Source organism: Dipodomys merriami, unplaced genomic scaffold (assembly GCF_024711535.1).
Source record: "Dipodomys merriami isolate MVZ:Mamm:240054 unplaced genomic scaffold, mDipMer1.0.p SCAF_275, whole genome shotgun sequence".
Lineage (NCBI taxonomy): Eukaryota > Metazoa > Chordata > Mammalia > Rodentia > Heteromyidae > Dipodomys > Dipodomys merriami.
In genome coordinates, this window is record NW_027204215.1 from 831,433 (window position 1) to 855,463 (window position 24,031).

General features: G+C 66.1%; 1 protein-coding gene across 3 annotated transcripts; it reads left to right on the forward strand.

Annotated features, from left to right (window-relative positions):
• The first annotated feature begins 241 nt into the window (after positions 1–241).
• LOC138837772 (neuronal acetylcholine receptor subunit alpha-4-like) lies at positions 242–19,555 on the forward strand. 3 transcript variants are annotated; one of them, XM_070036763.1, is made up of 6 exons: positions 242–253; positions 5,535–5,686; positions 12,381–12,425; positions 12,505–12,614; positions 17,495–18,860; positions 19,193–19,555. In XM_070036763.1, the coding sequence occupies exons 3-6, from the start codon at positions 12,396–12,398 to the stop codon at positions 19,316–19,318; spliced, it is 1,632 nt and encodes a 543-aa protein (XP_069892864.1). In that variant the 5' UTR covers positions 242–253; positions 5,535–5,686; positions 12,381–12,395; the 3' UTR covers positions 19,319–19,555. The 3 variants fall into 3 exon arrangements, with proteins under 3 accessions (XP_069892864.1, XP_069892862.1, XP_069892863.1); XM_070036761.1 differs by lacking the exon at positions 242–253 and adding an exon at positions 4,346–4,462; XM_070036762.1 differs by lacking the exons at positions 242–253; positions 5,535–5,686; positions 12,381–12,425 and having other exon boundaries at positions 12,542–12,614; positions 17,631–18,860.
• The last annotated feature ends 4,476 nt before the right edge of the window (positions 19,556–24,031 follow it).

Consider the following 24,031-nt stretch of genomic DNA (forward strand, 5'->3'; position numbering starts at 1 on the left):
TCTCATTCATCACCGCAGAAGGCTCACTGGAGGCCGGCGCCCTCCTCTGAGTGCTGATAATTAACTACTCAGTGCAGAGGTGCCAAGGGCAGGAAATCGGAGATGCACCACGAACGGCAGCCTGGGCAGACAACGATCTACGAGAGATCCTAGCTGCCAGACGCGGGTTCCAGCCAAGAGGTCTGACGGAAGCCCAGCTGGGGTCCTACGACCACCACAGAGACCCCGGTGACCAGCCTGGGCTCCCCGAGGGGTAAGCGGGAGCTGCAGGTCCAGCCACGACCAGCAAGGCTGCACCACGGAATCCACCTCCAGGGTGGGGGGCGTGGCCAGCCTGAGCCTGCAGGCCCGGCACCCTTGTTGCTGCCTGACCACACGTGGTCTCGGCCTCTCTCCTGGGTATCTCTGAGGCCAGGCCTGCCCTCGCAAGGGCCTTGTGCCCACCTGGACAATGTGCAGCCCCATGGGTTCCCTGTGTACTGGACACCATGACCCTGTGACAGGCCTTGGTCCCCTCCCTCTGTCCCCCCTCCCTCCCGGCATTCCACACGAGCGCTGTCCTGTGCAGCGTAAAGCAGGAGGCTCCCGGGGACCTCCAGCCGTGCAGGGAGGGCAGCAGCAATGCGCCTGGGCTGTTGGAGGGCTAAGGCTTCGGGAAGGAAATCACAGCTCATCTCGTTCATTGAGATGTCCGAGTCTCTCCGTCCCACTTCCAGGTGTGTCTGGTGCATAAGGGCTAATGTAGGAAAAACTAGGGGTGCACAGGTGTGCAGCAGTCCCCAGGAGACTGAGGCTTTGACAGCTCAGGGGAGGATGAGCAGCTCTCTGCACAGCCTGCGGCCGCGAGAGGCTGGAGGGTGGGAAGCTGGGCTGGTCCCGGTCCAGCCCCTCCTCAGCACATCTCCCCTGCCCCTCATCCCTCCCCTCCCTCCTCTGCCCCTCACCCCCTTCCCAGCCCCTCTCCCCTCCCTCCCCTGCCTCTCACCCCTCCCCTGCCCTTCTGCCCCCCTCCCCTGCTCCTCTATCTCCCCTCCCCTTCCCCTCCCTCCCCTGCCCCTCTGTCCCCCCTCCCCTCCCCTTCTGCCCCCTCCCCTGCCCCTCTGTCCCCTCTCCCCTGCCCCTCTGCCCCTCAGCCCTGCGATCACTGGCCACAGTGTAGTGTACTGCCGGGGCCTCAGCTCCTACCTTTACAGGAATCCCTTTATACCAGCACGTGGTTACCATGGAAATGTCCTTGGGACAGGGCAGAGGGAGGGAGGGGAAGGCCTCTCAGAGGCCCAGGCTAGCCTGAGGAGCTACTGTCCGGTTGGGCAGTGGATGTCTGGAAGGGCAGCGTCCAGGGGAGGAGCCCGACAGTGCCTGCCCCACCCCCACCTGCCCCCCACCGCCGCTCCCCCAGCCTTGGGGTCCCTCACAGCCTTTCTTCCGAGTGGTCTCCCAGCTTGTGACTGGCCCACCGTGGAGCACTGCTCGGCTGGACTGGGTGCCGGCTGGGGCAGGGGAGGAAGGGGTCCTGGCACATTAATAAGTTAGGCCCGATTAATCTTGCCGCATTAGCAAATCCTCGGGGAAAGCCAACTGGGCGGTGCAGATGTGCGTGAGCCCGTGCACGCTGGCCTGGCGGGAGCTGCCCCCGGCCTGGTTTTCACCCCAGGACAGGCCCAGCGAGGGAAGCCACTCACCCCACACCCCACGGCTCCCCCAGGACAGGCCCAGCGGGGGAAGCCACTCACCCCACGGCTCCCCCAGGACAGGCCCAGCGGGGGAAGCCACTCACCCCAAGGCTCCTCTTAGAAGGCGGGTGCAGAGCCTGCCTCAGGAGAGACGGGGAGGGTGCAGAGCCAGACCTGAGCTGCCTCTGAACAGCCCCCCACCCTGCCCCGGGGTGGGCCCCAGGGCCCCTCCAGGCGGGACGCCAGGTGTGGACAGCCCTGGCCAGGGGCGCCTCCTCACGCTCTGAGCTGGGGGCCGAGGTTCCACAGCGGCTCCTTCCCCCACGTTGAGTAGTGGGTTGTGCGCCATGGTGCCTCTGGGGCTGCACCGGGTCCCGGGTCTCTGAAGGCTGAGCTAGAGCCTGGGCCTTACACAGACACCCAGCGGGGAGGGCTCACCTCCCCACCCAGCCGTGAGGGCTCACCTCCCCACCCAGCAGCCTCTGTCCCCCTCCCTTCTCTGGAGCCCCTCCAGAGCCTACCAGCTCACCGTGACCCTCCCACCTCTACTCCAGCATGATGTTCCAGAGGCCCAGCCCCAGCACCCTCAGGATGAAACTCCAACACGGGGCGTCCGCCCACCCCAGAGGGGCCCTGGGGAGACTCAGCCTCACCCCAGAGGGGCCCTGTCACTTGAGCAGCTGTGCGGGCCTCTTCCTGCCCTGCCTCAGCCGTAGCCATGGGCCCTTCACAAACCACAGAGGACTCTGAGGTCTGCGCCCCTCAGTCAAGATGGCTGTGAGACAAGCCCGATGTGCTTCCTCTGACAGAAGCCGAGGACCAGACAATCTTCCCCAGCCCCCATGCGGTCAGCCCTCGCCAGCCCCCCATGTGGTCAGCCCTCCCCAGCCCCCATGTGGTCAGCCCCTCCCTCCCCAGCCCCCCATGCGGTCAGCCCTTCCCTCCCCAGCCCCCCATGCGGTCAGCCCCTCCCTCCCCAGCCCCCCATGTGGTCAGCCCTTTCCCCCCAGGCTCCCTACTTGCCTTGCCCCCCCAGCCACTTTTGGGGCTCAGCTCCAGCTGCCTGTCAGGTGGAGCCTGTGTCCTCCCGGCTCTCCCTGGCTCATGCAGGGGTAATGGATGCTCCAAGCCTAGTCAGGCTGGGTGGGGGCTGCTGGGGCAGGTGTGGGGGGCCAGGTATGTGGGTCTGAGAGGGATGCTGAACCCCAAGCGAGAGCTGTGTGTGGTGCTGGGATCTGGCTGTAGGCATCTGGACCACGGGTGCTCAGGACACACTCTCCCTGAAGCCAGGAGGCCAGGATGCAGGCCTGAAGTGGGGCAGCCTAGGTTCAAGTCCCCCCACAGGCTGTGTGACCCTGAGGAAGCTGCTTGACTTTCCTGTATCCGTTTCCTCTTAGTGAAGCAGGGGTAAGGAAAAACCCTGTCCTCACAGGTGTGAAACCTGTCCTCACAGGGGTAAAACCCTCCTCACAGGGGTAAAAACCTCCTGGGGAGGGGGGTAAAACCCTCCTCACAGGGGTAAAAACCTCCTCAGGGGAGGGGGCGGGCGTGGGGGTGTGTGGGGTAAACCCGTCCTCACGCGGTAAACCCTGCCGCATGGGGTAAAATGGTCCTCACAGGGTTCTGTGGAGTCAGGGAGCCCGCACCCCGCACCCCCTGAGCAGGCCTGCTCAGCTGCCCCTGCCGGGTGGTGAGAGCCCTGGCTCTGCCTGGCCGCAGACTCCGGAGGGGCCCAGCGCAGGCCCAGGACGGCCGGGTGGGAGGGAGCGAGGCTCCGGTGTGGGTAGGAGGGCAGGGGCTGGCCCAGACGGGCTGGAGCTCCTGGCTCAAGGTCAGCGGGGCAGCGGCCTGGATGGAGGGTGCGGCTGGTCAGCAGGGCAGGGCAGCAGGGCCCGGTTCACCTTCCTGCGCCTGTCCGTCCCCTGTGGGTCTGGGGCGGGGCTGCTCCCACACCGAATCCTCGGCCACCACAGAGCGGCTCCGCCTGGGGTGGGGGCGGCCCACGGGGCTGGAGACCCCAGGTGCGGGCGTTGGGGCGTGTCCGCCATCCGCTGGCCTGGAGCCGGGGGTGGGGGTGGGGCGGCGGGCTCCTCGGCGCGGGGGGGGGGGGGGGGGGGGTGAGGGTGGGGATCCCAACCCCGTGGGCGCGGGGCTCCCGGTCTGGCCAGGGCCAGAGACGAGGGCAGCCTGGACATAGTGGCCGAGGGGTCCCCATCAGAGTGGGCGCAGCCCGAGCCGGGGGCCAAGGAAAGTTTGCGGGGTGCAGGGGGGGTCTGCGTCCCCACTCCTCGCCCTCCCCTCCCCCCTCCTCCCTCCTCCCCCTCCCCTCCCCTTCCCCTCCCTCCCCCTCCCTCCTCCCCTCCCCTCTCCCCCCTCCTCCCCCTCCCCCTCCCCTCCCCTTCCTCTCCCTCTCTCCCCCCTCCCCCCTCCTCCCCCTCCCCCTCCCCTCTCCCTCCCTCCCCCTCCCCTCCCTCCTCCCCCCTTCCCTCCCTCCTCCCCCTCCCCTCCCCTCTCCCTCCCCCCTCCCCCCTCTTCCCTCCCCCCTCCCCTCCCCTCCTCCCCCTCCCCTCCCCCCCTCCCTCCTCCCTGCCGCCGGGTGGAGGCAGTCCGGGCGCAGCCGCGCCGCCGAGCCCCAGCCTCGCGCTCCGCCCCGCGCCCCGCGCCCACGGGAGCCGCCGCGCCGGGTGAAGTCGGGCCGCGCCGAGCCGACCCGCGCGCCATGGAGCTCCGGGGGCGCGGGGCGCTGCCGCCGCCGCTGCTGCTGCTCCTGGGCGCCGCTCTCCTGCCCGGTGAGTTCCGGGGCTGGCGGCGCCTCGCCCGGACCCGCTCAGGACTGGGGACCCGCGAGCGCGGCTGCGGGCTGCGGGCTGCGGTGCCCGGCGCGGGCTGCGGTGCCCGGCGCGGGCTGCGGGGCGGCGGGACGGCGGGGGGGGGGGGGGCTGGGGCCCGGGCCACCGGGGCGCCGCCGCCCCGCGTCCCGCCCGCCCGGTGCCCAGGTCCAGCCGCCCGCCCTGCCCGCCCTGCCCGCCCTGCCCGGTGCCCAGGTCCAGCCGCCCGCCCTGCCCGCCCTGCCCGCCCGGTGCCCAGGTCCAGCCGCGCGCCCTGCCTGCCCTGCCCGCCCTGCCCGGTGCCCAGGTCCAGCCGCCCGCCCTGCCCGCCCTGCCCGCCCGGTGCCCAGGTCCAGCCGCGCGCCCTGCCTGCTGGGCCCGCCGAGTGAACCGGCACTGACCCCCCCCCCCCGCGGGGGCTCTGGCTGGGGTGAAGGTGGGGGGCCGGGACTCCCGGGGCGCAGGTGAGCCGCGTCCCCTCCCCCTCCAGCCGCCTGTCCAGCAGGGAAGCCCTGGAGTGTCTGTCCAGGAGCTGGGGGCGCCCGGCTGCACCCCACAGACGCCGGGCGTTGTCGGGGTGGGCTCCGGTTCCCCCACGCAGCTGGCGCGCTCCTGTGACTGCTAACGCTGGGCTTCCACAGTGACAGCGAGCTGGTCTAGCGCGGGGCCAGGCGGCTCCCCCTCTCCTCCTCTCCCTGCAGCCTGGCCCCCTCCCTACCCCCTCCTGACCCCTCCCTGCCTGCTGCTGCTGCCCCAGCCCTTTGTCTCTGCGTCCCTGGAGACAAAGGCCTGCCCTGTGAACTCACTGCCTCTGTACCCCAGTCCGTGTTCCTGTGTCGGTCAGGTGTGGGCTGGTGTGGGCTTCCGTGCAGTGGAGATGACACATTCGGGCAGGAAGGGCACCACCAGGGCAGCGGCCGAGGGTCCTGAGGTGGGAGGGGATGCGTGAGGCTCCAGGAGGAGGGGTCTGCGTGGCCGGGTGTAAGGCCCAGGGGCCCACCCGCGCCTGAGCCCCCACCTGCTTCCCCTGCAGCGAGCAGCCCTGGAGAGACGCGCGCCCACGCCGAGGAGCGACTCCTGAAGCAACTCTTCTTGGGCTACAACAAGTGGTCTCGGCCGGTAGCCAACATCTCCGACGTGGTCCTGGTCCGCTTCGGCCTGTCTATTGCGCAGCTCATTGACGTGGTAGGCCTGGAGGTGGCCTGCTGCCCTGCATGGCACGGGCCACCCTGCCTGGAGGGCCCTGCGGGCCCTGCGGGGCTGGGCGGGGCTCAGGTGGCCGGCTGTGCAGGTGCATGCTCACGTCTGGCGGTAGGAGGGGAGGTTGGTGTGGTCTCAGGCCCTGGCACACGATGGCCGCATTGTCCACTGTGAGCTGGGCACCTTTGGGGGCAAAGAATGGAAAAATGTCTGTGGGCAGGGGAGAGGGATGTGCCCTGGCCCGGGGCAGCTCAGCGGCGGGAACTTTCCTTGGGGCACCCCTTGGGTAGAAAAGAGGGTGCTGTCAGGCCTGGAGGTACCCCCAATCCCTAGCTGATCGCAGAGGTCTGGAACGCGGGGTCAAGTCTAGGCCAGGTCCTGTTCGCCTGGGATGCGTTCCTCTTCCTGAGTCCAACCAGAAGCCCCTGCAGCATGGGTAGGATCCCAAGGAGCCCTGGGTGGGGGGAGCACCCAGAGATGTGGGCACTCTCAAAAGAGTGTGCTTCAGGGCCAGGCCTTGGCGAAGTGGTGGCCCCAGGGTGCAGGGCTCCGTGGGAAGGCCGCAGGGCCTGGGCTCCATGGGAAGGCTGCAGGGCACGGGGCTCCGTGGGAAGGCCGCAGGGCGCTGGGCCTCGGTTCGGTACCGGCAGGGCCGGTGGCCTTGGTGTGATGGCCGTAGGGCTCTGTGGGAAGGCCGCAGGGCGTGGGCTCCGTGGGAAGGCTGCAGGCCACAGGGCTCTGTGGGAAGGCCACAGGGCGCGGGGCTCCGGGGGAAGGCCGCAGGGTGCAGGGCTCCATGGGAATGCTGCAGGGCGTGGGGCTCTGTGGGAAGGCCGCAGGGCCTGGGCTCCATGGGAAGCCTGCAGGGTGCAGGGCTCCATGGGAAGGCCGCAGGCCACAGGGCTCCGGGGGAAGGCTGCAGGGTGTGGGGCTCTGAAGAAAGGCCGCAGGGCGTGGGGCTCCATGGGAAGGCCGCAGGGTGCAGGGCTCCATGGGAAGGCCGCAGGGTGCAGGGCTCCATGGGAAGGCCGCAGGGCCTGGGCTCCATGGGAAGGCTGCAGGGTGCAGGGCTCCATGTGAAGGCCGCAGGGCGTGGGGCTCTGTGGGAAGGCCGCAGGGCACAGGGCTCCGTGGGAAGGCCGCAGGGCGTGGGCTCCGTGGGAAGGCTGCAGGGTGCAGGGCTCCATGGGAAGGCTGCAGGGCATGGGCTCCATGGGAAGGCCGCAGGGCCTGGGCTCCGGAAGAAGGCCGCAGGGCACCGGGCCTCGGATTGGTACCGGCAGGGCCTGTGGCCTTGGTGTGATGGCCATAGGGTGCGGGTCTCTGTGGGAAGGCCGCAGGGCCTGGGCTCCATGGGAAGGCCGCAGGGCGCGGGGCTCTGTGGGAAGGCCGCAGGGCACAGGGCTGGGGGGGGGGAGGCTGCAGGGTGTGGGGCTCTGGGGGAAGGCCGCAGGGCATGGGGCTCCATGGGAAGACCGCAGGGCTCGGGGCTCTGTGGGAAGGCCGCAGGGCACAGGGCTCTGGGGGAAGGCCGCAGGGTGTGGGGCTCTGGGGGAAGGCCGCAGGGCACAGGGCTCCGTGGGAAGGCTGCAGGGTGTGGGCTCCATGGGAAGGCCGCAGGGCGCCGGGCCTCGGTTTGGTGCCGGCAGGGCCTGTGGCCTTGGTGTGATGGCCGCAGGGCACAGGGTCTCTGTGGGAAGGCCGCAGGGCCTGGGCTCTGGGGGAAGGCCGCAGGGCGCCGGGCCTCGGTTTGGTGCCGGCAGGGCCTGTGGCCTTGGTGTGATGGCCGCAGGGCACAGGCCTCTGCACAGTGGAGATGCTGTTATGTACCCCGGGCTTCCTGGCCAGGCTCAGTGCTCCCTGGGAGACCGGCCTTTGGGAGCCCCTCTGGGTGCCGGTGCACAGCGAGGCTGCCTCACGCCTCAGCAGCTCTTCACGCTGAGATCAGCCCTCACCCCGTGGGCTGTGGCCAGGGTGGGGCCTCGCCAGTGGGGGTCCAGGCTGTCTGAAAGGCCTGAAGTTTCAGCACGAGTCCAGCCGGCTCCAGCCTGCTATGGAATCCAGCCTCCAGGCTCCTGGTTGGAGGCATAGTCTGGGGAAGGGAGAGCTGTCAGGGGTCCTGGGTGCGTCCCCAGCCCTCCAGGACCCCCTGCAGTGGGGGGAGGAGCTGGCCTCAGGTGGGCACCATGTGTGTTGGGGGGCCGGTCCTCGGCCACCCTGGGGCACTTTCCTGGTGTGGGGTGACAGCATTCCCACCATCTCGGGCTGTGGGCAGCACCCCAGGGCTCTGACAGATGCGAGGCCTGCACAGGGCTGGCCAGCCCGGTCAAGCTGACCGCTCGCACTGCCACCCTGGGTGTCCTGGAACCGGCCCTCGAATGACACTCCTGCGGTGTCCCTGGCTGACGTCCAGCCCCAGGACAGTGCGAGAGTGCAGACTCATCAACCTGCGGAGGCTTGCAGACACGGTTGCAGAGGGGTGGTGGGCAGAGGTGGCTGATCAAGGCCGGTCCATTACCACCGCTTGGCCCAAGGCCAGACCACTGCTACCTCCCAGGCCAAAGCCAGTCCATTACCCCCTCCCGGTCCCACCCCAGCCCAAGGCCAGTTCGTTGCCACTGCCAAGCCAGTGGCCAGTCCATTATCACCACCTGGCCCAAGGCCAGTCCACTGCTACCTCCAGGCCAAAGCCAGCCCATTACTCCTGCCCAGTCCCACCCCAGCCCATTACACTGTCTCAGGTGCTCTCTCGGGCTGCAGCACCCAGTTGCCCAAGAGACGCCGGGGCCCAGGAAAGACTTAGCTATACAGGTCCCATAGAACGTAGCTCCTGGTTCCACTACCTGCCTGGGGCTGGCTAAGGACACACGAGCACAAGCACACACGAACACACACACGTACGCGGACGGCAGATCCACTTCCACACAGAGCATCAGGCCTGCCTGGCATGTCCCTCTAGAGATGGGACGGGACGCCCCGCCCCAGCACCCCGCCCCCTTGGTGGCTCTGTGCCCTCTGGAGATGTCCTCTGGAGCTACTGTCGGCCACCGAGCTCAGATGCAGAGGATTCCGTGGAATCCCAGCCGTTTCCCATCCTGAGGAAGTGTGCCTGGGTGTGGTGACATGTCTCCTGGCTCTGAGGGAGCCAGGGCACTGGGAGTCTGGGCAGGAGTCTGGGCAGGAGTCAGGGCAGGAGTCTGAGCAGGAGTTTGAGCAGGAGTCTGGGCAGGAGACTGGGCAGGAGTCTGGGCAGGAGACTGGGCAGGAGTCTGGGCAGGAGGCTGGGCAGAAGTCTGGGCAGGGGTCTGGGCAGGGGTCTGGGCAGGAGTCTGGGCAGGAGTTTGAGCAGGAGTCTGGGCAGGAGTCTGGGCAGGAGGCTGGGCAGGAGTCTGGGCAGGAGACTGGGCAGGAGTCTGGGCAGGAGACTGGGCAGGAGTCTGGGCAGGAGACTGGGCAGGAGTCTGGGCAGGACTCTGAGCAGGAGTTTGAGCAGGAATCTGGGCAGAAGTCTGGGCAGGAGGCTGGGCAGAAGTCTGGGCAGGAGTCTGGGCAGGAGTCAGGGCAGGAGACTGGGCAGGAGGCTGGGCAGGAGGCTGGGAATCTGGGCATGATTCTGGGCATAGTCTGAGCAGGAGGCTGGGAGGCTGGGCATTAGAGCCTAGCTTGTTCTAAGGGCTCTGGAGTCCTGTGGAGTGAGCAGGTGCCTCCCCCGTGCCCACCTCCTTGGATATGGGATGCGGTCACCCAGGGACGGAGCCGTGTGGCATGCGGGTTGCTGCAGGGTGGCCAGGCAGTGGCTGCGTGCTTGGCCCTGCACCACCCCATTCCTCTGCTCTGGGCCAGGCCGAGTCCCTCGTGGTCGGCCCGTCCCCTGCACGGCTGAGCGAGGTGCCCTCCACGGCTGGAGGTGGTAGCTTTGAGTGGAGCCCGCTTTTCCTGCTTGCTCTGGGGTGGTGCGGGGTCGTCTCCCTCGGCACTTAGTGCCCCGTGCCGCACCCTCTGCTCTGGTGAGGTCCCGGGCAGGAGGTCCCCTGGGAGCCCCGTGGGCAGGGATGGCTGGGCTTACATTGGCACTCGACACCCACAGCGTTGGAGGACCTTGGGGGCATCCTGTCTCCACAGACCTGAATCCCCCCTTCTCTAGAGGTTCTCCTCCCTCCGGGGATGCTTTCCCAGAGCACAGGCTCCCCGTTGGAAATGTGGGCATTGGGCCTGGAGACAAGACCTAGAAGGGAAATCACAGCAAAGGTGACCCATGGTTGGGCAGGGGCTTCAGCACCACACAGTGCCCTTGTTAGCTGGACTCTCAGCCACAAGTGACCTTGGCCAGCCGGGGCCTTCCGACCCTCGCAGGGCCAGGTTTGCTCGAGGCTACTTGACCAGCAGCTGGACCCACTTACCAGGCTGTCTGACAGCTGCAAGGGGCAGTGCAGGCTCTCAGCGGGGAGGTCTTGTCTGCTGAGGCCACCGCATCACAGACACCACCCAACCACAGACACCACCCAACCACAGACACCACAGACACCACCCAACCACAGACACCACAGACACCACCCAACCACAGACACCACAGACACCACCCAACCACAGACACCACCCAACCACAGACACCACCCAACCACAGACACCACAGACACCACCCAACCACAGACACCACAGACACCACCCAACCACAGATACCACCCAACCACAGACACCACAGACACCACCCAACCACAGATACCACCCAACCACAGATACCACAGACACCATCCAACCACAGACACCACAGACACCACCCAACCACAGACACCACCCAACCACAGACACCACTCAACCACAGACACCACCCAACCACAGATACCACCCAACCACAGACACCGCAGACACCACCCAACCACAGATACCACCCAACCACAGATACCACAGACACCATCCAACCACAGACACCACCCAACCACAGACACCACAGACACCATCCAACCACAGATACCACCCAACCACAGATACCACAGACACCATCCAACCACAGACACCACCCAACCACAGACACCACAGACACCATCCAACCACAGATACCACCCAACCACAGATACCACAGACACCACCCAACCACAGACACCACCCAACCACAGATACCACCCAACCACAGACACCACCCAACCACAGACACCGCAGACACCACCCAACCACAGATACCACTCAACCACAGACACCACAGACACCACCCAACCACAGACACCACCCAACCACAGACACCACCCAACCACAGACACCACCCAACCACAGATACCACCCAACCACAGACACCACAGACACCACCCAACCACAGATACCACCCAACCACAGATACCACAGACACCATCCAACCACAGACACCACCCAACCACAGACACCACAGACACCACCCAACCACAGATACCACCCAACCACAGATACCACAGACACCACTCAACCACAGACACCACCCAACCACAGATACCACCCAACCACAGACACCACCCAACCACAGACACCGCAGACACCACCCAACCACAGATACCACCCAACCACAGATACCACTCAACCACAGACACCACAGACACCACCCAACCACAGATACCACCCAACCACAGACACCACCCAACCACAGACACCGCAGACACCACCCAACCACAGATACCACCCAACCACAGATACCACTCAACCACAGACACCACAGACACCACCCAACCACAGATACCACCCAACCACAGATACCACTCAACCACAGACACCACAGACACCACCCAACCACAGACAACACCCAACCACAGACACCACCCAACCACAGACACCACCCAACCACAGACACCACCCAACCACAGATACCACCCAACCACACACACCACCCAACCACAGATACCACCCAACCACACACACCACCCAACCACACACACCACAGACACCATCCAACCACAGACACCACCCAACCACAGACACCACAGACACCACAGACACCACCCAACCACCCAACCACAGATACCACAGACACCACCCAACCACAGATACCACCCAACCACAGATACCACCCAACCACAGACACCACAGACACCACCCAACCACAGATACCACCCAACCACAGATACCACCCAACCACAGACACCACAGACACCACCCAACCACACACACCACCCAACCACACACACCACCCAACCACCCAACCACACACACCACCCAACCACAGATACCACCCAACCACACACACCACCCAACCACACACACCACCCAACCACACACACCACCCAACCACACACACCACCCAACCACACACACCACCCAACCACCCAACCACACACACCACCCCAACCACAGACACCACCCCAACCACAGATACCACCCAACCACAGATACCACAGACACCACCCAACCACAGATACCACCCAACCACCCAACCACACACACCACCCAACCACAGATACCACCCAACCACACACACCACCCAACCACACACACCACCCAACCACACACACCACCCAACCACACACACCACCCAACCACACATACCACCCAACCACAGACACCACAGACACCACAGGGGCCACCCCATCACAGGGGCCACCTCATGGCCGGGGCCAGGTCCCCTCTGGTGTGTGGCCCCAGTCATGCCCTTCGCTGTGGCTAGGGAGCCTGGAACGGGAGACAAGGATAGATCCTGAATTCTGCTCTTGCTGTGTTCTAGGATGAGAAGAACCAGATGATGACAACGAATGTGTGGGTGAAGCAGGTGAGAGGCCAGGGCTCCCCGTCCCGGGCCGCCCGGCTGCCCCCCACCCCCTCACCTGTGGCTCTCCTTCCCTGCCCAGGAGTGGCATGACTACAAGCTGCGCTGGGACCCCGGGGACTACGAGAACGTCACCTCCATCCGCATCCCCTCGGAGCTGATCTGGAGGCCGGACATCGTGCTCTACAACAAGTGAGCCAGGCGCAGGCCCGGAAGGGGCTGCCGCGGGAGGGCCTGCGTGCGTGCATGTGTGCGTGCGTGCGTGGCATCGGTGGGATTCCCAGGCCAGTGCTCAGCGCTGGAGGGGCCTGCCCGTGGTGGCGGGGGCCGGGGCGCCAGCCTGCCTGCCCTGGCCTGGGGCCTCTGGTGTCTGAGCCATCTCACCCCCCTCCCCCGAGGGTGCAGAGCACTAAGACGCCTCTCTGGGTGACAGCGGGCCTAGGCCCTTCCACTCCAGTGATTTCCACAACCAGGGCACCTCGGGCGGGCCCTCCCTGCAGCACACGTCACCTTGTGGGGGTTCTGCAGGCCGCGGGAGGTTCTGGAAGGAGGAGGCAGAGCGCCCAGGTGCCTGCATCTGCCCTCCTCAGCCCGCCCCTGTGGCTGCGCCCGCCGGGCGTCAGGCCATCAGCGAAGCAGCTCTTGGGGCCCTGCCGCGGCCTGCGGCCAGGCTGGTGGAGGCTGAGCGAGGCTGGCTGGGGCGTGGCTCGCGCTGTGTCCAGGCGCTGGCCGTGGCCCCCGCCGGCTGGCTGTGTCCAGGCGCTGGCCGTGGCCCCCGCCGCCTGGCATCCGTGCTCCCCCGCCCCCCGTGGAGCCTTGCCAGGACCCCTGAGCCGACGCAGCCCTGCTCCGAGCTGAACCCACCCAGGATGAGCCTTCGGTCTCACTTAGGCCGGAGAGACTCCTGCAATGCTCGACAAATGGAGCGAAGGAGCCTTGCGCGCGGGGCCCAGCCGTCCGCCGCAGCGCTGCCAGCCCCGGGGTCCTCCTGACCCACAAATGGCCCTGTCAGATTAAGAGCACCCGGCTCTTCTGCCTCATTGGGGCCGGTAATGGTCTCGCTATACGTTGTGGAAGCGGCTGGGGGTTCCGGGTGCACTACTGGCAGGTGATGGCAGGGTGGGGAACGGGCGTTTCTTGGCCTCCCTCTGGATGGCCTTTTGCCTCTGTAACTCGCGTCCTGGAGCCCACACTTGGCTCCCCTCAACCCCTGGGCCGCACCGGTCAAGCCCGGGCAGCCTGTTGGACGCATGAGGACATGCACGGTCTGGGAAGGACAAACTCTTCCTGGAGGGATGGGCCAGGCAGGGGAACGGGTGAGCAGCCAGGGACCAAACCCACCAGGACCGGAGCTTGGGATACCACCGTGCCCGGCCACCCCGCTCCAAGCCTCCTCCCTGCCGGGACTCCTGGGAGTGGATGGGTGCGGGCGCCTCTCGGGTCTGAGGCTGGCTGGCCCCGGCCTCGGGTCTGAGGGGGGAGAAAGGCCACGGCACGGGCAGCTGATGCCGGGCTCGGCGACCGCTGCAGAGGACGCCCAAGAGTGGCAGGCCGCCTAGCCAGTGTCAGCCCCACTGCCGAGCAGGCCAGGGGCCGGTTCCCGGGCTTGGAGACCCCTTCACTGGGACGCCTGCTGGCCCCAAGTGTGGCCCTTTGATATGGGAGCCCAGAAGCTCCCGATCCGGGGCTAGGCAGGCAGGAGAGGGTCTTGCTCACCTCAGGGACACACTGGGCACTTGGGGGGCCTGGGTCCAGAACTCGCTCTCAACCTGCCCCAGCTCTTCCCGGAGGGCCAGGGCCGGAGACGGCAGGCCACGCATCTGCCTCTGGAGACATGGGGAGCCGGCCCGGGAGAGCCGGCCCTGTCCCGGCGCTCAGCGGTGCTGCGGGCCCTCCGGGGCCAGCCGCACGGAGTGAATGAGCCCTGGACTCCTCCCCTGCTGTGGCCACAGGGTAAGGTCCGGAGCCGGGTCTGGAGCGGAGGGGCGTGCGCCAGGAGCCTGCAGAAGGCTCTGAGCGTGGAAACGGCCCCCGTGGCCTGGGCCGGTGGCAGCAGTGAGCCCGCCATTTGTGTCCTGTTGGCAGGAGGTCGCTGGGCAGGGGACTCGGTCACTTGCTGTGTGGGAATTTTAATTTGTGCCACGAAGGAGCAAGGCTTTGATTTTGGGGAGATGGGGCTGGGAGCAGGAGGCACACTGGAGCCTGAAATGAGCGGAGCCGCAAGATCCGCCCCCACGCGTCCAGAGGGAACGGCTTCCGCGGGGAAGGAAGCTGCAGCCGGCGCCGCCAGCCACAGCCTCATTGGGATGGATGTGAGACTCGCAGCTGCGCTTCTTCCCTGTGCCACGGGGGGGGGGGGGGAGAGAGGGGGAGGGAGGGGGAGGGTCTGGCCAGCGGGGAGGGCTGGAGTGACGGGGGGGAGGGTCTGGCCAGCGGGGAGGGCTGGAGTGCGCAGGGGAGGGTCTGGCCAGCAGGGAGGGCTGGAGTGAGGGGGGGAGGGGAGGGAGGGGGAGGGTCCGGCCAGCAGGGAGGGCTGGAGTGACGGGGGGGGGGAGGGTCCGGCCAGCGGGGAGGGCTGGAGTGACGGGGGGAGGGCCCGGCCAGCGGGGAGGGCTGGAGTGCGCAGGGGAGGGTCCGGCCAGGAGGGAGGGCTGGAGTGACGGGGGGGGGGAGGGGGAGGGTCCGGCCAGCGGGGAGGGCTGGAGTGAGGGGGGGGAGGGTCCGGCCAGCGGGGAGGGCTGGAGTGAGTGGGGGAGGAGGGGGAGGGTCCGGCCAGCGGAGAGGGCTGGAGTGAGTGGGGGGGGGGAGGTAGGGTCCGGCCAGCGGGGAGGGCTGGAGTGAGTGGGGGAGGAGGGGGAGGGTCCGGCCAGCGGGGAGGGCTGGAGTGAGGGGGGGAGGAGGGGGAGGGTCCGGCCAGCGGGGAGGGCTGGAGTGAGGGGGGGAGGGTCTGGCCAGCGGGGAGGGCTGGAGTGACGGGGGGAGGGTCTGGCTCCTCACCAGCAGAAACCAGGGGCCGGGACGCCCGGGGGGGGGGGTTGATGAGGTCTCTGTGGCCCGCGTGGGGGCTCCAGTGGGGGAGGTGACAGGAAGGTCCTTGAGGGTCCTGGCTGATGACCATGGCTTTATAACTGGTCCAGATCTGGCGACCGGCGAGCTGCACAGGGCCAGCGGGCACACGCCCAGGTGAGCGATGCCCCTCAGAGCTCAGAGCCTTTGACTCCGGCCTGGGAGACAGAGGCAGGACGAATCAACAGCGGGGCTGGGCAGCAGAGCAAACAGAAAGCACCAGAACCTGTGGTTCAGGGCTGCACTGTCCTCTGAGGGTCAGACCAGCACCGTGGGGGCTCCCACGGTGAGTGCTGCAGCGTGGGGTCCATTCAGGCTTCAGGGAGCTCAGTGTGGAGCGGGGTGTCCATCATCGTCCTGCATGGAAGCAGGGGCAGGCACACCGCCACCACCTCCGCTCCGCAGACCTGGGCTGGAGAAGGGAAGGCAAGGTCTGGAGTGCACCTCAGTCCAGGTCGCACGGGCACGTGGGTGGGGCAGGCACCTCGGCTCTGGGGAAGTTGAGGAGGGTGCTGAGGGTCGCAGAGCTGGAGATCTGTCTACAGGAGGGGGCTGAGGGTCTCAGGGCTGGAGATCTGTCCACAGGAAGGGCTGAGGGTCACAGAGCTGGAGATCTGTCCACAGGAGGAGGCTGAGGGTCTCAGAGCTGGAGATCTGTCCACAGGAAGGGCTGAGGGTCTCAGAGCTGGAGATCTGTCCACAGGAAGGGCTGAGGGTAGTAGAGCTGGAGATCTGTCCACAGGAGGGGACTGAGGATCAGAGCTGGAGATCTGTCCACAGGAAGGGACTGAGGACCAGAGTTGGAGATCTGTCCACAGGAAGGGCTGAGGGTCGTAGAGCTGGAGATCTGTCCACAGGAAGGGCTGAGGGTCACAGAGTTGGAGATCTGTCCACAGGAAGGGCTGAGGGTCACAGAGTTGGAGATCTGTCCACAGGAAGGGCTGAGGGCCACAGAGTTGGAGATCTGTCCACAGGAGGAGGCTGAGGGTCACAGAGTTGGAGATCTGTCCACAGGAGGGGGCTGAGGATCAGAGCTGGAGATCTGTCCACAGGAAGGGGCTGAGGGCTCTCAGCTCCTGTTTGTTGCCCACTCCCCCCCAGCCTCTATGCCGGACGTGAGCATTCCCCAGAGAACCGGAGAGGCAGGAGGTGCCGATGTGCTGTTGGCCCTGCACAGTCCTGACCTTTGCATGCAGGGATTTGGCCTTCCTGTTCCCGGGGCCATTGGTGGGACAGCCTTCCCATTTGGCACCAGTGATGGAAGGAGGTGGCTGGATCTGGGTCTTGCCCAGGAGGAAGAGAAAGCTTGGGTCCCGGGGGCATCTGGCACAGCTCTGCAGTCTGCCTCTTCCATGTCTTTGTTGGGCATGGGTGGAACGTGGGCAGAGCCCATGGACCTCAAGCAAGCCCGGCAGGGGCCCAGGGCGCAGCTCCTTGCCTGCAGCAGGGAGAGGTGTGCGGGAGAGCTGCGGGCTGAGCCGCGCTGGTCCGATGCCTCTGCCCCTGGTCCCGCAGTCTCCGTCCCCGGGGACCGCGTAGCATGTCCTTGTGGACAGGGACACCCGTTCTGCCAGCGCCTCCAGGCTGCCTGCCGGGGGCTCCGGGACCTGTGCTTCCCCAGACATTCCTCATACACCACGGAAGCCAGGGCGGCGAAGTCCGACGGAGCCTCCCAGAACCCTGCGCGGGTGGAGGCAGGTGTGGAGACGGTGGGAGCAGGTGGACCGGCCCCAGTCCCGCTTCTCTTGCAGATAGACACGACCACCAGCCACGGTGCTGTTGTGTCGGCTCCTTCCGCCTGTGTTCTGGGAACGGCTGGGAAAGCACACAGATGAGTCACAGCCAGAGCTCCCGCCAGGCTCCGCGGAGCCCTGCGGCCTCACCGTTGGCTGCAGGGGGCTCCGGCTGAGACGGAGCCCGTCTGTGCGGGAACATCCTGTGAGCAGGCATGGGAGGGCTGGGGCACGGCCGTGCGAGGCTCTCACCCCCCCTCCCTTCCTGCCCAGTGCGGACGGCGACTTCGCCGTCACCCACCTGACGAAGGCCCACCTCTTCCACGACGGGAGGGTGCAGTGGACGCCCCCGGCCATCTACAAGAGCTCCTGCAGCATCGACGTCACCTTCTTCCCCTTTGACCAGCAGAACTGCACCATGAAGTTTGGGTCCTGGACCTACGACAAGGCCAAGATCGACCTGGTGAGCATGCACAGCCGCGTGGACCAGCTGGACTTCTGGGAGAGCGGGGAGTGGGTCATCGTGGATGCGGTGGGCACCTACAACACCAGAAAGTACGAGTGCTGCGCCGAGGTGTACCCCGACATCACCTACGCCTTCATCATCCGCCGGCTGCCGCTCTTCTACACCATCAACCTCATCATCCCCTGCCTGCTCATCTCCTGCCTCACCGTGCTGGTCTTCTACCTGCCCTCCGAGTGCGGCGAGAAGATCACGCTGTGCATCTCCGTGCTGCTCTCCCTCACCGTCTTCCTGCTGCTCATCACCGAGATCATCCCGTCCACCTCGCTGGTCATCCCGCTCATCGGCGAGTACCTGCTCTTCACCATGATCTTCGTCACGCTGTCCATCATCATCACCGTCTTCGTGCTCAACGTGCACCACCGCTCGCCGCGCACGCACACCATGCCGGCCTGGGTGCGCAGGGTCTTCCTGGACATTGTCCCACGGCTGCTCTTCATGAAGAGGCCGTCCGTCGTTAAAGACAACTGCCGGCGGCTCATCGAGTCCATGCACAAGATGGCCAGTGCACCCCGCTTCTGGCCCCCGCCGGAGGGCCAGCCTAACATCCTAAGCGACACCTGTGGCCTGTCGCCCAGCCCGTCCTTCAGTGTCCCCCCGGACACGCCGGCAGAGAGCCCGCCCGTCTGCAAGCCGCCCTCCGACCAGGCCCCTGCCTCACAGCTCTCAGAGGCCGAGAAGACCAGCCCCTGTCCCTCACCCGGTCCGCATGGGCTGCCCGGTGGGGCCGGGGCCCCGGGGCTTGTCAAAGCCAGGTCCCTGAGTGCCCAGCTCGTGTCCAGCCCCGGGGAGGCAGTGGAGGTCAGTGTCCGGTTCCGGTCTCGGAGCATCCAGTACTGTGCTCCCCGAGACGGCCCCCCTCCCGCCGAGGGCCTGCCGGCCAGCTCCCCAACACCCCCGAAGGCCCGCTGGACCAAGCCTCCCACCCCAGACCAGCCGTCTCCGTGCAAATGTTCGTGCAAGGAGCCCTCCGCTGTGTTCCCAGTCACTGTGCTCAAGACCCAAAGCACCAAGGCCCCACCCAGGCCCCTGCCGCTGTCGCCGGCCCTGGCGCGGGCAGTGGAGGGCGTCCAGTACATCGCAGACCACCTGAAGGCAGAAGACACGGACTTCTCGGTAAGTCCCTGCCTCGGCTGGGTCTGGGAGGAGGCTGTGGCCCGTTGGGACCATCTGGTGCCCTTTGCTTCCTGCATGTCCCCAGACACGGCTGCTCCACTTGGGGACACCTTACTGGCCTCTGCTCAGAGCCCTGTGGGCCCCTGGGCTGAGCTGGGTGAAGCAGGCAGGGCCAGAATGGCTGGCGGGCAGGGGGCTGGGGCTGGGCGCCGCCCCTCGGGCGTCAGGACTGGCCCGTTCCTGGACACATGGAGCAGGTGCTGGCTTCGCCAGGCATCACAGGGCCTTCCTGGGGCGGCTTGGGACCACGGCAGACTGTGTCTGTGTTGCAGGTGAAGGAAGACTGGAAGTACGTGGCCATGGTCATCGACCGTGTCTTCCTCTGGATGTTCATCATCGTCTGCCTGCTGGGCACCGTGGGCCTCTTCCTGCCGCCCTGGCTGGCCGGCATGATCTAGGCACATGATCAGGGCCCGGGGTCTGCAGGACATGGCAGTGGCTGAGTCTGCATGCTCCTGGCTCCAGGCGGGAGGTCCCAGCCCCGGCCTGCCACCCCCCCCCCCCGGCTCCCGAGCCTGCTGTGACGCCCTGGAGCGAGACAGGGCCTGCGGGACTGGACAGCAGTGGTCAGCGGTGGCCAGTCTGTGCCCCTCGCAGGGCAGAGTCGCACCCTGAGCCCGATTAAAGCTCCTATAGCAGGCAACACCCACCTCCTGCCGTCCACGCACTCCCGCGCATGGCAGACATCCTGCACGCCCCGCACAAGCTCTGCCTCGCAGCCCCCGCCCGTCCCTGGGCGCCCGCCTTCCCCCCCCAAGGTGGGGGCATCCGCTCCCTCGGGGGCCTGGCAGATCCCAAGGTGGGGGCGCCAGGGCCATGGGGGTCTGGCCAGGGTCTGGCGGGGTCCACCCAGGGTCTGTCTGGTGTCTGGCCAGGGTCTGACTGGAGTCTAGCCAGGGTCTGGCCGGGGTCTGGCCGGGGTCTGGCTGGGGGTCTGGCAGGGGTCTAGCCAGGGTCTGGCCGGGGTCTGGCCGGGGTCTGGCTGGGGGTCTGGCAGGGGTCTAGCCAGGGTCTGGCCGGGGTCTGGCCAGGGGTCTGGCCAGGGTCTGGCGTGGTCCAAGCAGCTCTGCTTTGTCTGGTTTGGGGTACGTCAGCAAGAGCCCAGCCTGTGCCGGGGCCTGCCTGCAGAATAGTTAGACTCCCCCTCCCCCAAGACCTCAGGTCAAGACCACGTGTGCACATATGTACATACACACATGAGATCTCGGGTCAGGCCCCTTGTGAGGGTGCACACACACACACACACACACACACACACACACACACACACACACACACGAGACCTTGGTTCAGGCCCCTTATGCCTGCACACACACACACACACACAGATAGACCTCAGGTCAGGACCCTGCGCACATGCATACACATGCAAGACCTTGGTCCCCAAGAGCTAGGCTCCCCTTCCAGGGCCCTACCACCCCGGACTCCTAAGACTTGTGTCTGGGGTTTTCCAGGACCATGTGGAGCTCAAGCCCAGCCCAGACCCTGAGCTCCAAACACTCTCCGCCTTCCCCAACCTCCCCCCTCCCTCCGCCATGTCTCTACCTTTGTCCACAGCCTGGGGGACCCTCTGGGGCTGGGTAGACTTGAGGAAGGACTTCCTGTCATCATTGAGTGACGGGCCTGCAGTGCTGAGCTCGGTGCTCCCGGAGGCCTGGGACCCCCAGGCACACGGGGGATCCCCACCTTGGGATCTGCTGGGCCCCCGAGGGCCCAGACGCCCCCACCACGGGAGGGAGAGGAGGCCGGGGTCCCGCAGGGACGGGGGTGTTGGGGGCTGGAGGCAAAGCAGCCCAGGATCTGCTCAGGACCTGCATGCAGAACCGCACCGGGCCTCAGCGTCCCTGGAGGGGAGTTGGGGGACCCCTGGGGGTGCAGAGGGGCGGGGACAGCACAGTCCCTGCAGGGGGAGGGGCAGCTTGGCACAGCCCCCAGCCCCAGAGAGAACCGAGTGCGGGAGATGCCAGCGGATCTCCCTGTGTCCTCCCCACCCCCGTGCGGGCCCTGTGCCCTCCACCATCTTGTCCCTAGGCCCCGGGCAGGGAGCCCAGCCCCGCTGCCCTCCGGCAGAATGTGCTCGACAGACACGAGGTGTCTGACAGACATGGTGAGGTCTGGGGCTGGCACACCCCGCGCCCGGCCTGCGGCTGCCGTCGTGCGGTGCCACTCATGGTCCCCGCTGAACCGTGGCATCCGGACAGGCAGCTCTAAGTGCTGTGTCACCGGCCCCACCCAGCTCTGGCCAACCGCCTCTGAGCTGGCGCCCTGGGAGGCGGGCCCTGAGCTGGCGCCCTGGGAGGCGGGCCCTGAGCTGGGGGCCTGGGAGGCGGGCCCTGAGCTGGGGGCCTGGCCGGGAGACATGTCACCTGGCTGCCAACCCCGGGCTCCGGGCACAGAGACTGCCCGGGTTTGCTCTGCACCATCTCTCACCCACCATCTAGCCACACCCCAAGCTGACCCTCATCCCCCGAGGTGCTGGGGGCCCCAGGGGCAGGTGACATGGGACCAGAGGTCGGCCTTGGCGAAGGGCACAGACGCAGACTTCGGATCAGCCGGGATCCGTGTTGCATAAGCGGATCCGTGGCTCAGCTGTGTGCGCAGCTGTGGGACTGGCCGGCCCTGTTCTTTCTGGGTCAGCAGAGGCGAGGCCCGGAATCCCAGCAGACCAGCACGCGTCAGAGACTCGGAGGGTCATCGAAGGGCAGCCGGAGCCCAGAGAGAGGACAGGCAGCCATGTCCCGAGCCCTGGGTGGCAGCCCCCATCCTCGCCTGAAGGTTGATTATGGCACACACGCCTGGTGTGGGCCTCGGCATCATGTGACCTGGAGACCAAGCCTCCAGGGTCCGGTGTGTGAGCCCTGGCGTCTGGTAACTCGCTGCGGACGGCCGTGTCCGGGCTCATGGTGGTGCTGTGTGTGCCGGTGCGTTGCTGTGTGTGCTTCCCGCTTTCTGTTGCTGAGCTGTTCTGTCAGAATAAACCGAGTTGCGGTGTGCTTGTTCCCCACCTGTAACGGTTTTCAGGTGCAGGGCTGTGTGCGCATGTGTTGTCTTCTGTGTTGCGTTGTTGTCTGTGTGCGCAAGTGCTGTGTCTCCTGTGTTGCGTTGTTGTCTGTATGCAGTGATCGAGTCTTGTCCTCTTGCAGGGCCTTTCGGGCTCAAGGCCGGTGCCCCAGGGTGGGCTGCCTCAGGCGCCTGGCTGGCTCACGCTCATCGTCAAGGCCAGCGGGCAATCTAGGCCTGTGCCCGCCTCCTTGCCAGCTCACACCGGGCCAGTATTTTCCTGCCCTGGATCGCCCCAGGGCTTGGCCACCTCTGTAGACCAGCGGCTCACCGCCTGCCGTGGGTCCTCCGTGGAGCCCTGTGTGAGGCTGCGGCTGCAGCCCTCCCGCGCCTCCCACCTCGGGCAGGCCGCGCCCGCACTGGAGGCCTCCCTGGAGGAGGTGCCGCTGGCCTCTGAGCAGTGCGGAGCCCGGGCGTCCTTCCGTGAGGGGCAAGTCCCGGCTTGGCACCGCCCACGGCGCTTGGGCCCGGTGCTCTCCCCACGGGAAGTCCAGCGGCCACGTCCCGGACAGGCCACGGAATCACAAGCTGACACCACACGTGCAAGGCAGGTTCTGCGGACACGTGGGCCCCCGAGCTGCCACCGGGACTCCGACTGCCTGGGCTTCCCTGGGCGCGTCTGCTGGCACCTCGGATTCGCCCACAGCCTGCACACTGGGGAACACAACTGTATGACAATCTGTGCTCTGACTTGCTTTATTCTTATTCTAGTCTCTTCTAGTTCCGGCTAGAAAAATGTCAGCTGTAACCCCCAAAATTAATTTCTTGACCACAGCGGAGAGCATGCTGCTTAGGACCTAATACCCGGCAGAGTGTGTTTGTGTTGGGATTTAGAAGATAAGGCAAAAACGCTTTCTGTGCCTGTGCCCTTCGCACCCCCCATTTCCCTAATCCCGGCTGACATTTCCTGCCCTGGGCCTGCCTCTCGCGAGCTGAGGCCAGGCTGCACGTCTGTCCCATCTCAGCCTGTGGCCCCGCCCAGCACCCCGCCCCAGAGGCCGCCTCTCTCAGAGCTGGCTGGTCAGCCAGCGGGGGCTTGGGTTCCACCATGGGGTGCCCTCCCTACAGACTTGGGCATCGCCTGCTGCTGCAGCAGTTCATGTGCACTTCTGTGCATGTATGTGCTTCTGTGTGGCCATGCATGTTCTTCTGTGTGGCCATGTGTGTGCTTCCATGTGGCCATGTGTGTGATTCCGTGTGGTCATGTATGTGATTCCGTGTGGCCATGTGTGCTTCCATGTGGTCATGTGTGTGGTCATGTATGTGATTCCGTGTGGCCGTATGTGCTTCTGTGTGGCCATGTGTGCTTCCGTGTGGCCATGTGTGCTTCCGTGTGGCCATGTGTGTGCTTCCGTGTGGCCGTGTGTGCTTCCGTGTGGCCATGTGTGCTTCCGTGTGGCCATGTGTGTGCTTCCGTGTGGCCGTGTGTGTGATTCTGTGTGGCCATGTGTGTGATTCTGTGTGGCCGTGTGTGTGATTCTGTGTGGCCGTGTGTGTGATTCTGTGTGGCCGTGTGTGTGATTCTGTGTGGCCGTGTGTGTGCTTCTGTGTGGCCGTGTGTGTGCTTCCGTGTGGCCATGTGTGATCTGTGTGGCCATGTGTGTGCTTCCATGTGGCCATGTGTGCTTCCGTGTGGCCATGTGTGTGCTTCCGTGTGGCCATGTGTGTGATTCTGTGTGGCCGTGTGTGTGCTTCCATGTGGCCGTGTGTGTGATTGTGTGTGGCCATATGTGCTTCCGTGTGGCCATGTGTGATCTGTGTGGCCATGTGTGTGCTTCCATGAAGCCATGTGTGCTTCCGTGTGGCCATGTGTGTGATTCTGTGTGGCCATGTGTGTGCTTCCATGTGGCCGTGTGTGTGCTTCCATGTGGCCATGTGTGCTTCCGTGTGGCCGTGTGTGTGATTGTGTGTGGCCATATGTGCTTCCGTGTGGCCATGTGTGATCTGTGTGGCCATGTGTGTGCTTCCGTGTGGCCATGTGTGTGCTTCCATGTGGCCGTGTGTACATTTGCGCATGGCGATGGTTCCATCTGTAGCCTGGCATACTGGGG

What these genes read in the sequence shown, in the direction of transcription:
- LOC138837772 (XM_070036761.1), top strand. Translation starts at nt 4,393, where the DNA reads ATGGAGCTCCGGGGGCGCGGGGCGCTGCCGCCGCCGCTGCTGCTGCTC. An exon ending in GGGCGCCGCTCTCCTGCCCG is followed by an intron (nt 4,463 to 5,534) that starts GTGAGTTCCGGG and finishes CTTCCCCTGCAG; the next exon opens with CGAGCAGCCCTGGAGAGACG. An exon ending in CGAATGTGTGGGTGAAGCAG is followed by an intron (nt 12,426 to 12,504) that starts GTGAGAGGCCAG and finishes TTCCCTGCCCAG; the next exon opens with GAGTGGCATGACTACAAGCT.